The sequence below is a fragment of the Phaethon lepturus genome, unplaced genomic scaffold, assembly GCF_000687285.1.
Source record: "Phaethon lepturus isolate BGI_N335 unplaced genomic scaffold, ASM68728v1 scaffold14484, whole genome shotgun sequence".
Lineage (NCBI taxonomy): Eukaryota > Metazoa > Chordata > Aves > Phaethontiformes > Phaethontidae > Phaethon > Phaethon lepturus.
Window position 1 is genome coordinate 30,394 of NW_010537269.1, and position 12,898 is coordinate 43,291.

The window sequence follows — 12,898 nt, forward strand, 5'->3', positions numbered from 1 at the left end:
ATTTGGCATCGTCTTCTAAAGTGCCTCTGACTTGCCAAGCTCAGTTGATTCAGTGGCATGATGTTACAGCCCAGTAAGCAGACAGGATAAAGTTTGCATCTGACTAGATAGCTAGGCTATGAAAGCTTTTAAAAGGTGAAGTAGAGTTACTGAAATCTTATCTGAATTCTCCAGCTCTCGCGTCACTCAGCTAGATGGCACCAGGAGACTCTGTGTTCTGCTGAGGACTGGTATCTTACGCATCTGTTTTCTTTTTGCACCAGAATGTGGAGGACAGCTATACAATGCAGCCACCTTGCCAAAGTCTGAAGCACTAGGTACATGTTAGAGGGAAAATGTTTCTTGCTTAGTCACAATTTTTTTATTTTTGACATTCTACTAAGTCTAACTTCTCATGCAGAGCAAATGAAATAGAGCTCCTCTGGGCGTTCTTCAAGTCAGGCTGACTTAGCAGGGGAAGTATTAAAGGTGGAAGGATACTGGGAAGTATGAGCACCTCAGTTAACCTTTTTCCAGCTGCAGAGTATTGTTCTCACTCATTTGAGGTGTTTAACCAAACTAAGACTGTTAGGGTATAGAAGTGGGCCTGTGTGCAAAGCAGCTATCAGTTCAACCTCCATCACTTAAGAGCAGTTGCTTTACCTTCTCTTACATTTGATTCTTCTGTAACTCTCCTTGTCAGATTGCGTTTTTATATAGGAAAATATGAGTGCTTGTGTTGCCCTCCATTTGTAGAGTTATTAGTATGTGCTGTTCCTATGTTGTTCAGAAATAACAGAAGGCAGCTTTTACTGAGGATTTGAGCTTTCTGTGAGGAAAGTTTCAAAACTACATGAAAGCGTTAGAGCTGTGTAGCTCAGTAGGCTGGAAGTGCTAGCATTAGTGGAGTACAGGAGGTTAACTGTGCATCTGCATTAAGATAACATTAGCTAAGAAACACTACTGAAATACTGCAGTGATAATTTTATCTTTGCAGTCTTGAGTCAGTGAGTTTGAGGGCAGAGTTCCTCAGTGGCTTCATTTATTCTGGATGTCAGATGTTTTGTGTTACATAGAATATGGTATAATAACGCTTATATCAGCTGTGACCAAAAGCCTTGTCTACGCCGGTACCCTGCCGTTGACAGTGACCATCAAAAGATACTAGAGAAGACAGCATCTAGTTGGACTTTTTTCCCACCTTCTAGCAATTTGCATTTCAGGGAGTTGCTGAACCTGTGGGTTTTTTTATATTCAGTACCTCCTCTATGAATTTATGCAGTCACTTTTTGAGTGCCCATAATATTTGGGATCCTATAACGTCCAGTGGCAAAGCGTTCTTCAGTTTAATTACATATTACACAGCGCTTCCTGCACCTGTTTCTTTCATCCTGCCACACGCTGGTTTTGTTTGCTACCCCTTCTTCCTTTATGTGAAAAAATAAGGAATAATTGATCCTTATTCACCCTTCTGTGTGCCACTGAGGATTTTGTGTACCTTGGTCATATCTCACCCTAGAGACTTATGATATACTGAGTAACTCCCTATACAAAACTTCTCTTGCTCTATTCTTTCTTGTTCCTTTCTCTGAATCTCTTCCCCTTCTTCTATACTGTTTTTGAGCTGTGTGTGTTACCAAAGATGTGATTGTACCCTGCAGTAACACAGAGGCATGATGGTGGTGTGTTTCACATTCTCTTCCTTTCCAATAATTCCTAATGTTTTGTTTGCTTTATTTCCTATACAACTTGGTGTTCAGCCCCGTCTTTGTGGAAGGATCTCTTGTGGTTCCCAGGCTCCATTCTTGAATGGCAGTAGGCATCTTTTTGTAAGCCTTGATAACTGTAACTAAAACTATATATTTAAGCAGTTGTATATTTCAGGAATAATATATGCTTGTCAGAAATGCCTCATGTAACAAAATGCATGAAGGTCCATTCTGTGGTATGTATAGAATATGCAGCTACCTGACCACAGAAAGGGTTAAGTTAGAACAGGCCTCTGAAAGCCTGTATTCCAAGCTCTTGCTCAAAGCAGGGCGAACTTCAAGCCTATGTCACATTGCTTTGAACTACCTGAGCTCAGCTGAATATTGAAAAGTCTCTGTGGATGGAGATGCCCCACTCTCTTGTTCCCTGTCCCAGTGCAACATTGCTCCTACCAGGAGGTACGTCTTCCTTCAGGTCACTTGGCATTTCCATGTTGGAACTTGTTTCTGTTCCTCCTTCTCCTTTCATTGTAGACTGTTGAGAAGAAGTCTGGTTCCATATCCTCTGTAAACCCCACCCCCCAAGTAGCAATTAAATCCTTTCTTTGCCTTCTCTTTTATAAACAGGCCAGGTTTCCTCAGTCTCTCCCTTTACATGTTGTGTGCTCCAGCTCCCTGATGATCTTAATGGCTTCTCCTGGTCTCTCTCCAGTTTGATCTGTGTAAGGGTTTTATTTGCAGTAGTCCCAAAAGAGTTGATTACTTTTTTTGGTTTTCTGCCTGTATTGAATAATTCCCCCTTCATAAACAGGTGCTCCTAAAAGCTTCATTGTTCCTTATATTCTTTCTGCAAAGCTGGAGGAGGACGTTGTGTAGGCAAAGGGAGCTGCACAATGACACAAGATTTCTTTCATTGTCTGTCCTTGGGGATGAGGGCACTACAGCAGTTTGCATTCCTGTGAGTTCACTTTGAGCTATGTCCTGTAATTAAAGCTAAGTAGGAAATCAAAGTCACTCCATCTTACATTTACAAGTGTAGCCCAGCAAAAATTGTGGCTTGTTGAAACACTTCCAGAACTTAGATGGTGCCTTGCTCTTATTTCTTCCAAATGTCCCCTTTCCTCTCTACAGTTCAGTTGGCTCAGCAAGTCAGATGAGCAGAAGGATGAGTCACCTTCATCGTGGCGGCTGGGACTACGGAAGACTGGCAGCCACAACATGTTGAGTGAGGTTGCCGCTACTCGCGAGGCGCAGAGAGATAAGACTTCTTCTATCTATCGTTCTTCGTCAAGTCCTCGGATATCTGCATTATTAGACAACAGAGAAAAGGTTTGACTTTCAGTAAACATGTTTTAGTGCATCCCAGTTGAGCAGACTTCATCTCACAGGTTTAAGAACCTTTCCCTTACATTTTGAGTTATTGCTGAGGTTTGTACCCATAACAAACTTAGGTGTCTCTCATTCTTTCTGTTTTTTCTTCTGGAAATTGCTCCTGTCTTGTCAGTTGTTCTTGCAGAACTGGAGTTCGATGCCCCTTTGGCTTAATTACTGCTCAGTTTGAAGTGGGCTGCCAGTGAACAAGGACTGCTAGTCTAGCATGGCCCATTCTTTACCAGAAAATATGTAATCCAGACAGTAGCACATACCAGCAGTGGAAATTCTCCTTCACTGTTACCTACATGGATTCCTCCTGTATCCACCAGCTGTATTTGTAAATCCCATCCCACATATTCACTAGCTGTAACTTTGTTGTCTGTGGGTAGATGCCCCATCCCTGGAAACATTCCAGGTCAGGTTGGATGGGACTCTGAGCAACCTGATCTAGCTGATCTAGATGTCCCTGCTCAGTGCACGGGGTTGGACTCTAGATGGCCTTCAAAGGTGTCTTCCAACCCAAACTATTCTATGATTTATAAGTAGTTCTAGTTAGAAGCTGCTTTTACTCACTAACATGCTCTTCAGGAAATAGTTTTCAGAACTGATACTTCCATGCTGTGGTATGTGTTGGCCAAGAAAATGCCTTAAACCAGTTGTCTTTAGACAAGAGAATGCTTTCTTAGTTGAAGAAATTTGAACATGAATTTAGATGTCACTGAACATGCTGGAAGCATAACAGATTTACAGTTTAAGTACTTCTTCTGCTTCACCAGGATAAAGACAACAAGATCTATCTTGCCACAATAGCCCCCAGAAGACTAAGCAGTACGAGTGATATCGAAGAAAAAGAAAACAGGTGAGGCTGACTGAACTTAATGCTCAGCTTCTGTCCTGTAGATAGTTCCTCCAGAATACCTTTTTTTCTATATTCGTGCTTCATATATTTTCTCAGCAGTCCCAAGTACGCAGGAATTGACAATATCGAGAGCTCTCTCTGGTCTATAAAAGTTCTGGTACATTGCTTTTGATTTAGGTGAGCAGGGCAACAGGCTGGTTTCTCCACCCCTGTATTCATATATGTATGATCTCCATCCAGGAAACAAGATTTATGCTTATTTTTTCCTTTTATATGTAAGTGCCACATTTTGTAGCTGGCATCTGCACTTGTACCTCTGTCACTTGCTCAGTAGTCCCTTTTTCAGTCCCCTTGTTCACACATCTGTCATTTTTTTGATTCACCTGAGTTTGTGAACTCCCTCACGTGTAGAACTGTTTCCATTGCAGGGACTGTTTTTACAGTGAATGTGTGTGCTTGCCCCTGGACAGACCCACAGTATAAATGGGTTAAATACCTAGTATTTCAAGATACAGTTGAGGAGCTAATCTCTAATCTCTAAAACCTCTAGTTTATGCTAGAGGGAGGAAAATTTGAGCTTTGCCTCATTTCCAGCCACTTCCACAGTAGTGACAGAAAGGCACATAGAGAGGAGTCATGAACTGTAATTGTTGTGAAGAAGTTATGGCAGGTGACCACCCTGAGAGAATTTCAGCACAGTCTGAGATTCTTTGCCGATCTTTTGCTGGAACCTCCCTGCTGCGTTCTTGCTTAACCTCAGCCAGTCACTGTGATTTGGAGTTGGGCAGACAATCTGTGTTTAAACGACTGATAAGCTTGAGCGGTTTTGGCAGTGGCTTATATTGAGTGGCATATCCAGCTGACTGCTGATAAGTGTCCTTTGCTTGGTAAAGTAGGGAATGAGGAGAATTGGCCTGAAGGAACAGATGGTGCCCAGATGTACTGTGCAGTACAGATTTTTTCCAATAGTCTTTCTTTTCAAAACAGACGAGTTTCAGTTTGTGGGACCCACAGGTGTTTGAAAGGGCATCAGCATGGACACAACAATTGAAAAAGGAAAAATAATTGCAGGCTGATGAGTGAATGGGTTTGTGTTGCATGACAAGCTCAAGGTCCTGTCCAAAAGCAGAAAAGAGTAAGACATACTGCTGAAGTGTGTATTAGGAAAAGGAGCCTTGATTTCAGATAACTATGATAAGCAGGACTACTAGTAATTTATTGATAAATTGTCAAGTGGTTTTAGACATTGCCAAATTTTTTTTGTAGTTTTCTGCTGCTAAGTATAGCAAAGGATTTGCCATACTGAGTTGCCTCACTGTCATTGCGTGGATACCTTGGAGGATAAAAACTTCCCCTGCAGTTGCAGTATCTGTTCATTTATGCAATGTTGTTTGATACAAGATGGCAGAGAGAATATCAAATAACATTACTTAATATGTTAAATTACTTTTATGGGCAATCTGAATTTCAATTGCAAATTTTCTGACTAAAAAGGATCTTGTTCCTCTTTATGCAGAACATTACATCATCTGGTGATAATCTTAAGTAATACTTAAGCAATACTTGGCACTAACTGAAACTGATGTTAAGGCCAGAAGAGGTGTTTCAGTGAGTTGTGTCACCTGTGAGCAGTGGTGCACATAGGTGTAAGGGAAGGATTTTACGTTGTGGAACTGTAAAGGAGCCAAAAACAGACTCCAGAAGTTTTTCTAAACAAACCTTGTGCTCTCCTCTGCATTAGAGAATCGGCTGTTAACCTAGTGCGCAGCGGCTCTTACACCCGGCAGCCATGGAGGGATGAATCAAAGGGAAATGAAGCTCCCCATTCTGGTGCACCTACAACCTACGTATCTACCTACTTGAAAAGGTATGTCCCATTCTGTCTTATATGGATTCCCAGGCAGTCAGTTCTACTCTTAACATGCCTCCCAACTTCTGCTTGCTGCTTACTGCATCAGCGTAACTGGCCTTGGGACACTCTTCTGCTGAGAGCAGGAAATAAAAATTAAGATTTGCTGACATTTGTCATGCTAAATAGTATTTTTAAAGGCCGTAATTCTTGTTGATTTGTAAATTGCTGAACTGAATTTAAATACTCTTGTTCACATAATTCAAATGCAAAGTGCTTTCTCAGTTTTAAGCTAGTATTATGGTTAGATAATAAAACAAAAACTGATCATAAAAAGAGAATAAAGTAATTACAGTCTGAAAGCATTGTTCAGATAGCCATTGACAGGTAAGTTGTAGCTTGTCTCTAATTTTGGTTTATATCATTCCTTGTTTATGGCATCATTATCAGAAAAGTGTCAGTGTTCTTGTGCGTGACTTAGAACACTTGCTAAGGAGTGAGACTGATGTCTCCAACTATTTTCTTGTGGCAGTAAGGAAGCAGTTTCTGCACAGTGTATGTGAATTTTTAGAGGCTGATTGCTGGTAAACCATCCAGGCAGAATCAGGAGAGCAATCCTGTGCATAACTTCTTTAATTGGCAGTATCTCTTACCCCTTTGGAAGGCAGAGGCTCAGTTCCCTTGGAGTACCAGATAATGGCTATCTCTGAATGAGGTGAATGAATGCCCTGCTCTGTTAAGGCAAATAATACATTACTGAGTTTTCACCTCGGTTGTGAGAAGGGGGATCAGCTCTTTGTTCAGAGTACAGTTCCATCACCTCCCCTTTATTTTAGCTAATACTGGACACCATCAAAACATCATGTATAAACATGTCACACTGCAAAGGCATTTGATGTCTGCTTAAGGAAAAAGGCAGAAATATTTCAAGGTTTTTAGATGGTGTTTCACCAAATTCTAGACTGTGAACTAAATGACTCTCCTAAAGATGGAACAATTGCTTCAGGTATTTGGGAAGAGGTGGGTTTTTTGTGTTCTAGTACTTATGCTGGAAGAGGTAAGTTGTGCTTGAGGATAAGTCTGTCCAATTGCTGAGCACATATAGACCCATTTCCACAAAAGGTGAAACAGATAGCCGCTTAAAGCAGTAGACGTCTCCTGATCTGCTGATCCATTCCAGTGACTTCACATCTATCCTGGGACATGATGACAGGCCAACCTCCATAGCTTGTCTCTCTCTAAAGGCAGTCCAACAAGCCGCAGCTGATTACACTGGAAAACTTTTGCCTCTTACTGCTGGCATGCCTCACTGTTCCCTAATCTGAGAGACAGTCCAGTCACTAACGTCACTAACACGGCTGTCCATTAAAATTTTACATTGACTGTTTATCTCAGCTAATCCTGAACCAGATTTAGTATTACATTCACATAGCTGTACTGTATTTCCTTGGTTAAACTGTACAGAGACTAGCAAAGGTTTTGGCAGGCAGTGGTATTTCATGAATACCCATTTCTTGTCACAAAGGCTGAATTCAGGCCTTTCATAGAGAGTGTTGGTTTACAAGCAATTACAGAGAGTAGCTTTGCCAGGTAGGAATAAAGTATAATTTTTTTTTAAGAGATCAATGGGTTTTCATTATATGTACAAACAGTAAAATCATGATCAATTTGACCTTTATCCCATATAGTTTTCTATAGAAGAGCACAGAGAAATTAAATATCATTGTATTGAATCTCTGATGTCTCCAGCCTTGTGCATCAGCTTCTAAGACAAGGGTACCTGGTTGCCTGTTAAAGGATGAGTTCTTTGTCATTTCCAAGTATTAACAAAACTCTGAACACAACTCCAACAGATAAAAGCTCGTTCTGAGAGAGGAAGAATTAAAGTGAACATGACATATTTGGATGTTACTGAGAGGACTTCTGTCCAGATGACATCTGCATTTCCCCTTTACCTTAGCATGTAACTAATCTGCATAAAGATACCTAGTTATGTTCTATAAGTGCTTCATATGACCCCCCAAACAAAGAGTAAACAACAGCAACAGATCATCTTAAGATGTTGAAAATGGCGTTTCTTACAAAAGGGGATGGAATAACTTGCAGCAATGTTGCAAATGTTCTTCAGCATTAGTTGAAGCGAATCTTAAAGCACTCTCTGTAACGGTAGTGACTGTCATTAGTTCTACTTTCTCTACGGGTGTACCACTAGCCTAAAAATTCCCAGAACCGTATTCTGACAGCCTGTTCATATTGCATATTGGCCTTCAAACAGCCAGTTCACATCACCTGTATGTTAAAGGATTTGGAGGAAAACTGGCATAGCAGATTGAATTAATTCAACATACTTCCTCTGACATCAGCCATAAGAGATGCCTCACAGAAAGGGATCACACATACCAAAATGAAATCACTTTTTCACACGATTAGTTTCTCCTTCATTTTACACATTTGCAGATACACCTTTTTACTGGTTTTGTTTGCATGAATACCATCACAGTGAGTCAGGCCAATAGTCCACGCAGTCCAGCCTCTGTTTCTGACAGTAATTGGTTTTGAGGGACAAGTTGCAAAAGCTAGGATAACTTAAGAGCAGTCTTCAAGCTCCCACACTCTCCTTGCTTTCAGCAATCATGATTTTAGGAGCCAGGGGTTATACTTAACCATTGTTCTTAATAGCCACCACAGTGGCCAACTCCCATAAGCAAATCATATTTTGACCTCTGCAATACTCTATGGCAGTATGTTCCAAAAAAAAATAATAGTTATGTGTTTTGTGCAAACCTTTTTTTATTAGCGTACATGGAAGCTTTTTAAGGTTTTGAAGGCTTTTAAGATTTTGGATTCTATTTGCCTTAGCTGTTTTCAGAAGTATTTCTTTTTATTGATATGAAATGTTGCTTTCCATTTCATTGCTCATTCCCTGATGGTTGTGTTGTGGTGATTATGACAGAGAACGAGTAGCAATGTGTCAGTGCCTTTTTTATTTCTAATGTTTCATTCTGTAGCATAAACTTACAATCCTCCTTTTTGCAGATTCATATGAACACAGCTGATTAACAAGATTCCCCAGTTAACCTTTTTTCTTGCAATTTTCTGGTCCTGTTCACATCAAATGTGAACAATTGAATAAATGCCTTAGAGTCCTCCTCAAACTGTGCAATGCCACCCAGGCAGGGCAATGGGGTGGGGAGGTGAATTCCTGTAGAGCTGACAATGCCTTGGCACCCTTCTTGTGAGCAGGAGTGTGTGCATGATGCCCCAGCACCACATTTCTTCAACCAGAGGCATGTGCGTGTAGGAGTTGTCACACCACCATTACCATGCTCTTTTCCTCTGATCCTCCTCCTTCCCCCCTCAGCTCCCCCACACCTCTGCTCTGCCAGGTACCTGGTGCTGCTTCCCACCCTCTTGTCTCCCCTTTTCACCCACTACCTTCCCCTTCTGAAAGACAGTCCTTCTCAGGTCTTCCTTAACCCTCCCGTGTCCTCCCTTCCTGACCGAGTTCCTTCTCTTTGTTTGCATCCACCCCTCATGCCCCAGCCTCTCTGCCTTGGGGTCTTCTAGGATGGTGCCACATCAACCCTGCTCCACCCAGGATTGCCACCACCTTTTCCTCTGATGCTCCTCTTGTTTCTTCCCCTGGTGCACGCTCCACTACCATCGTCTTCTGAGTACAGTCATTTCTGCAACTTCATGGCTGCTTGCTCTGCACACCCACACCGGCCAGGCTTAGCTCCCTGCTCGCGCTCTCCTCCCAGCCTGTCTCCAGGGCTCCTTTTCCTCTGGTGCAGAGAGCCAAGAAGGGAGGCACTTGCTTCCAATAGAACTTCCTGCTCCCCAGTGCTCTGGGCAGGGGCCGGCTTTCCAGAGGAAGCTTTGTTTAGGGTCTGGTGGAGGTTGCTACCTGGTGACAATAACTTACTTGTTCCTTTGTGACCTGGATATGGCAAGCAGCCGTCAACTGAAGAGCCCAAATGTGACGTTCCTCCCTGTGGAGGCCTTCCAGGATGCTCCAGTCTCTCCTTTGGCTGTCTAGGGACCAGCTGCTTGTTCTGGGCTGGCTAGGGGCCTTGGCATGTAACACTGATTTGTAAACTGGGTGCCTAAGTGGATTGGACTGGATCCTTCCTCTGACCTCCTGTCCTTGGCTGGTGTCGTGCCCCTTTCCAAGTTTTATTTCAGCCTCGGGCTGCTTTCTGTGACTCTTGCTCTCGTGTTGGCTTCCAGTTCCAGCCCGTTGTCCCTGGCTTTCCCATAAACCTGCAGCTCTTCGTCCTGGTCTACTTTTCCTCTAGGTCAGCTTTTATTCCTGACACAACCACTTTCCTCCATGCTCCATGTGTGCTGGCATGGGAGTTGTTAGGATGCAGGAGGTGAGAGGCAGCCTTCCAGCCTTTGATCCTGCAGACAGCCCAGTCTGACCAGTAGCAACTAGGAATACCAGTTGCTGGGAAAGGTGTGGCAGGGTCCTGGGTCATGCATGCATGCTCATTTGCTCTGTGTAGACGACGAGCAACCTGTATATGGGGCACATGCGATAAGGAGATTTTGCCAGATTTCATCAAGCCTGTTTAGAGGTGTGCAACTTATCCCACTTAGGGTGGATTTTCTCTGAAAAAGCAAATGGGTACATCCTTGTATGAGAGCCCTTCTCCTTTTCTCCTGTCTCTTCTCCAAAGTGTAAGCACTTAAACGCTTAGAGCTTTTCAGTAGTAACGGTTTTAATGGTTTTGTTCTAAACTGGCAAAATATGTATTTCCTTTGCTTATTCTTGAATATTTTTGGACAGTTTTGCTAGCTATTTTCCAAAAATACAGAGTTTGTGCCAAACATACCTTAAAGAAAATGAAAGCCTGAACTGATCATCTTTGCCAAAGCTTTAAGCCACTGAAACAAGTTCTTAAAACTGGAAGTCCTGGGCATCCTTAGAAAGTGATGCAGCCAGACCTGCTTATGTCACTCTCTTCTTCCCTGCTTTAAGCAACCTCATCCTTGCTCATCATTTCTACCTTTCCCCAGTACACAGGGGTGCTCTCTGTGCACCGCTTTCACTGCGGCAGGATTTTCCCTTCCCTGATCTTCACCAATTCACCTCCACGCTGTTATTCTCTCACTGAAACTCAGCTGGGCTTGGCTAAGAGGGGTGCTGCCAGCGCTAGCCTGCGTGAGCGACCTGCAGCGATTCCAGTGTACTCTAATCTCCTTGCAGATGTTTGCTAAGATGTAATACTTGCTCCCTTTCCAGCTGAGAACCCAGCTGTGGTGATGTTCTGTTGAGTATTTACTGTGCTCTGAAGGACGTGATTTTGTGATGTTTTACAGTGCTTCATTTGGTAGAAGTAGTGACCTCAGCAGTCCCTACATTTCAGCCAGTCGCAAAACATCTCTAGCTACCTCACGCACTACCATTGGTTCATCTACCTCATTGAGCACCCCGTGGCAACCTGTCTCTTCCTGTCCCACATCACTCGGTGCGAACACTACTGCATCAGCCTGCCACTCTACCAGGTAACGGCTCACAGCTGAGATAACGCTTCAGAAAATCAGCATTTGGGTTGGAAGATCTGAATTCTGGAGTGGATTATGGATTGGAAATGTGCTTCCGTGCGGGAAGTGCTGATAAGAAATCCCAGAATGGTTGTGTTGGACAGCTTCAGTAGTGCGTATGCACCAGCAGGCAGTTAACAGCCCGTACGTGACCTTAGCTTCCTCACTCACTGGAGTGGTGAATTGTGCCCTCTGCTACCCTGTTAGAGACACGTGTTGCTCAGGCCGCTCTTGGGCATTCAGTGTACAAGCTCTTGGAGTTCATTCCTTCTGCTTATTCACCAGGTACATTTTTCTAATCGTTTTTGCTACAAACGGGGATGTGAAGACCATGAATTTCTCCTGCTTATTCTTCTACACGTTTTTAAAAACTCATTTTAATGTGTGCTGTTCTCTAAACCACGAGTCTAGAACGAGGAGAATGAACTGTCGATGCTCCCTCAAGGTGGCTGGTCTCGGTCAGCAGTTGAGTTCACGTGCTTTGCTTTCCATTATGTCTTCTCTATTTCAGAGCCCCTTTCAGGCAACAAACTGATTCTGCTGTAGAGAAAAATACAGAGGGCATCTCTGCTAGCACCCCCCTAGGTGTAATCACAAATCGTGCTATACTCGGCTGTGCTAATGGTATTGCGAATGCCGATGCTGCCTCAACTACAGGAAAGGACTTCTCAGCTGAGGAAGCCAGGGAGCGCAGAAGGTTAGTGAGCAGAGTGCCGGTGTGTGTCGGTCCTCCTCTGTCGTCAGGTCTCACGTGGTGGTGATGGTGGGGGTGTTTTTCGGTGCTATGTGGAGTTACAGGCTGCTGCTGCTGTTCCATCTTAAGGTTTTGAACTGAGTCATCACTGGATCGTAGGTTAAATTTAGTTTTAGAATTTTCTACTTGTCTTTTCAGCATCTCAGCCTTTTTTTTTTTCCAGTAGTCACCTCAGCTACTAATCTCAGTCCCTAAGGCCTCTATGTATAGAGGGACAGGCAGCCCAGTAGCCACTTGCAGTAGGTTCTGTAACATGTATCACATCCAAAAAAGAGCATTGGACTGAGACACGTTTAGCTAAAATCCACCCCTCTGGTTCTGCTCAGCTAAGTTTACGTTATGCCCTGACGGAGACATCTTTGCTGCACAAGTCCCCTAGATTCCCTCTTAGCTAGCAGGAGAACACAAACATTCCTGGAGCGCATAGATGTGCAGTACAGGAGGAGCTGGGCCACGCTCTAGAAGCATGCATTTCTTTTGATTAAAGGATAGATATAAAGGAAGACTTAGCACAGAGGTAGAAGCCTACCATGCGCAACCAGGACTACTCCAGCAGTAGCAGCATTTTGAATTACTCTGAATTCCCATCTACAAGAAAGGCCGGAAGGAGGATCCTGGGAACTACAGGCCTGTCAGCCTGACCTCCGTACCGGGGAAGATCATGGAGCGGTTTGTCTTGAGAGTGCTCACAGGGCATCTGCAGGACAACCAAGGGATCAGGCCCAGCCAGCATGGGTTCATGAAAGGCAGGTCCTGCTTGACCAACCTGCTCTCCTATGACCAGGTGACCCGCCTAGTGGATGAGGGAAAGACTGTGGACGTTG

At 43.4% G+C, this 12,898-nt stretch overlaps 1 protein-coding gene across 1 annotated transcript in view; it reads left to right on the forward strand.

The window, feature by feature from the left end:
* LOC104620281 (protein phosphatase 1 regulatory subunit 12B-like) overlaps positions 1-12,898 on the forward strand; it is a 54,396-nt gene that overhangs the window by 18,179 nt on the left and 23,319 nt on the right. The window contains exons 9-13 of the mRNA XM_010286451.1: positions 2,820-3,017; positions 3,839-3,921; positions 5,663-5,788; positions 11,096-11,281; positions 11,832-12,017. Of these exons, the coding sequence (XP_010284753.1) occupies positions 2,820-3,017; positions 3,839-3,921; positions 5,663-5,788; positions 11,096-11,281; positions 11,832-12,017 (779 nt within the window). The remainder of the gene's footprint in view (positions 1-2,819; positions 3,018-3,838; positions 3,922-5,662; positions 5,789-11,095; positions 11,282-11,831; positions 12,018-12,898) is intronic.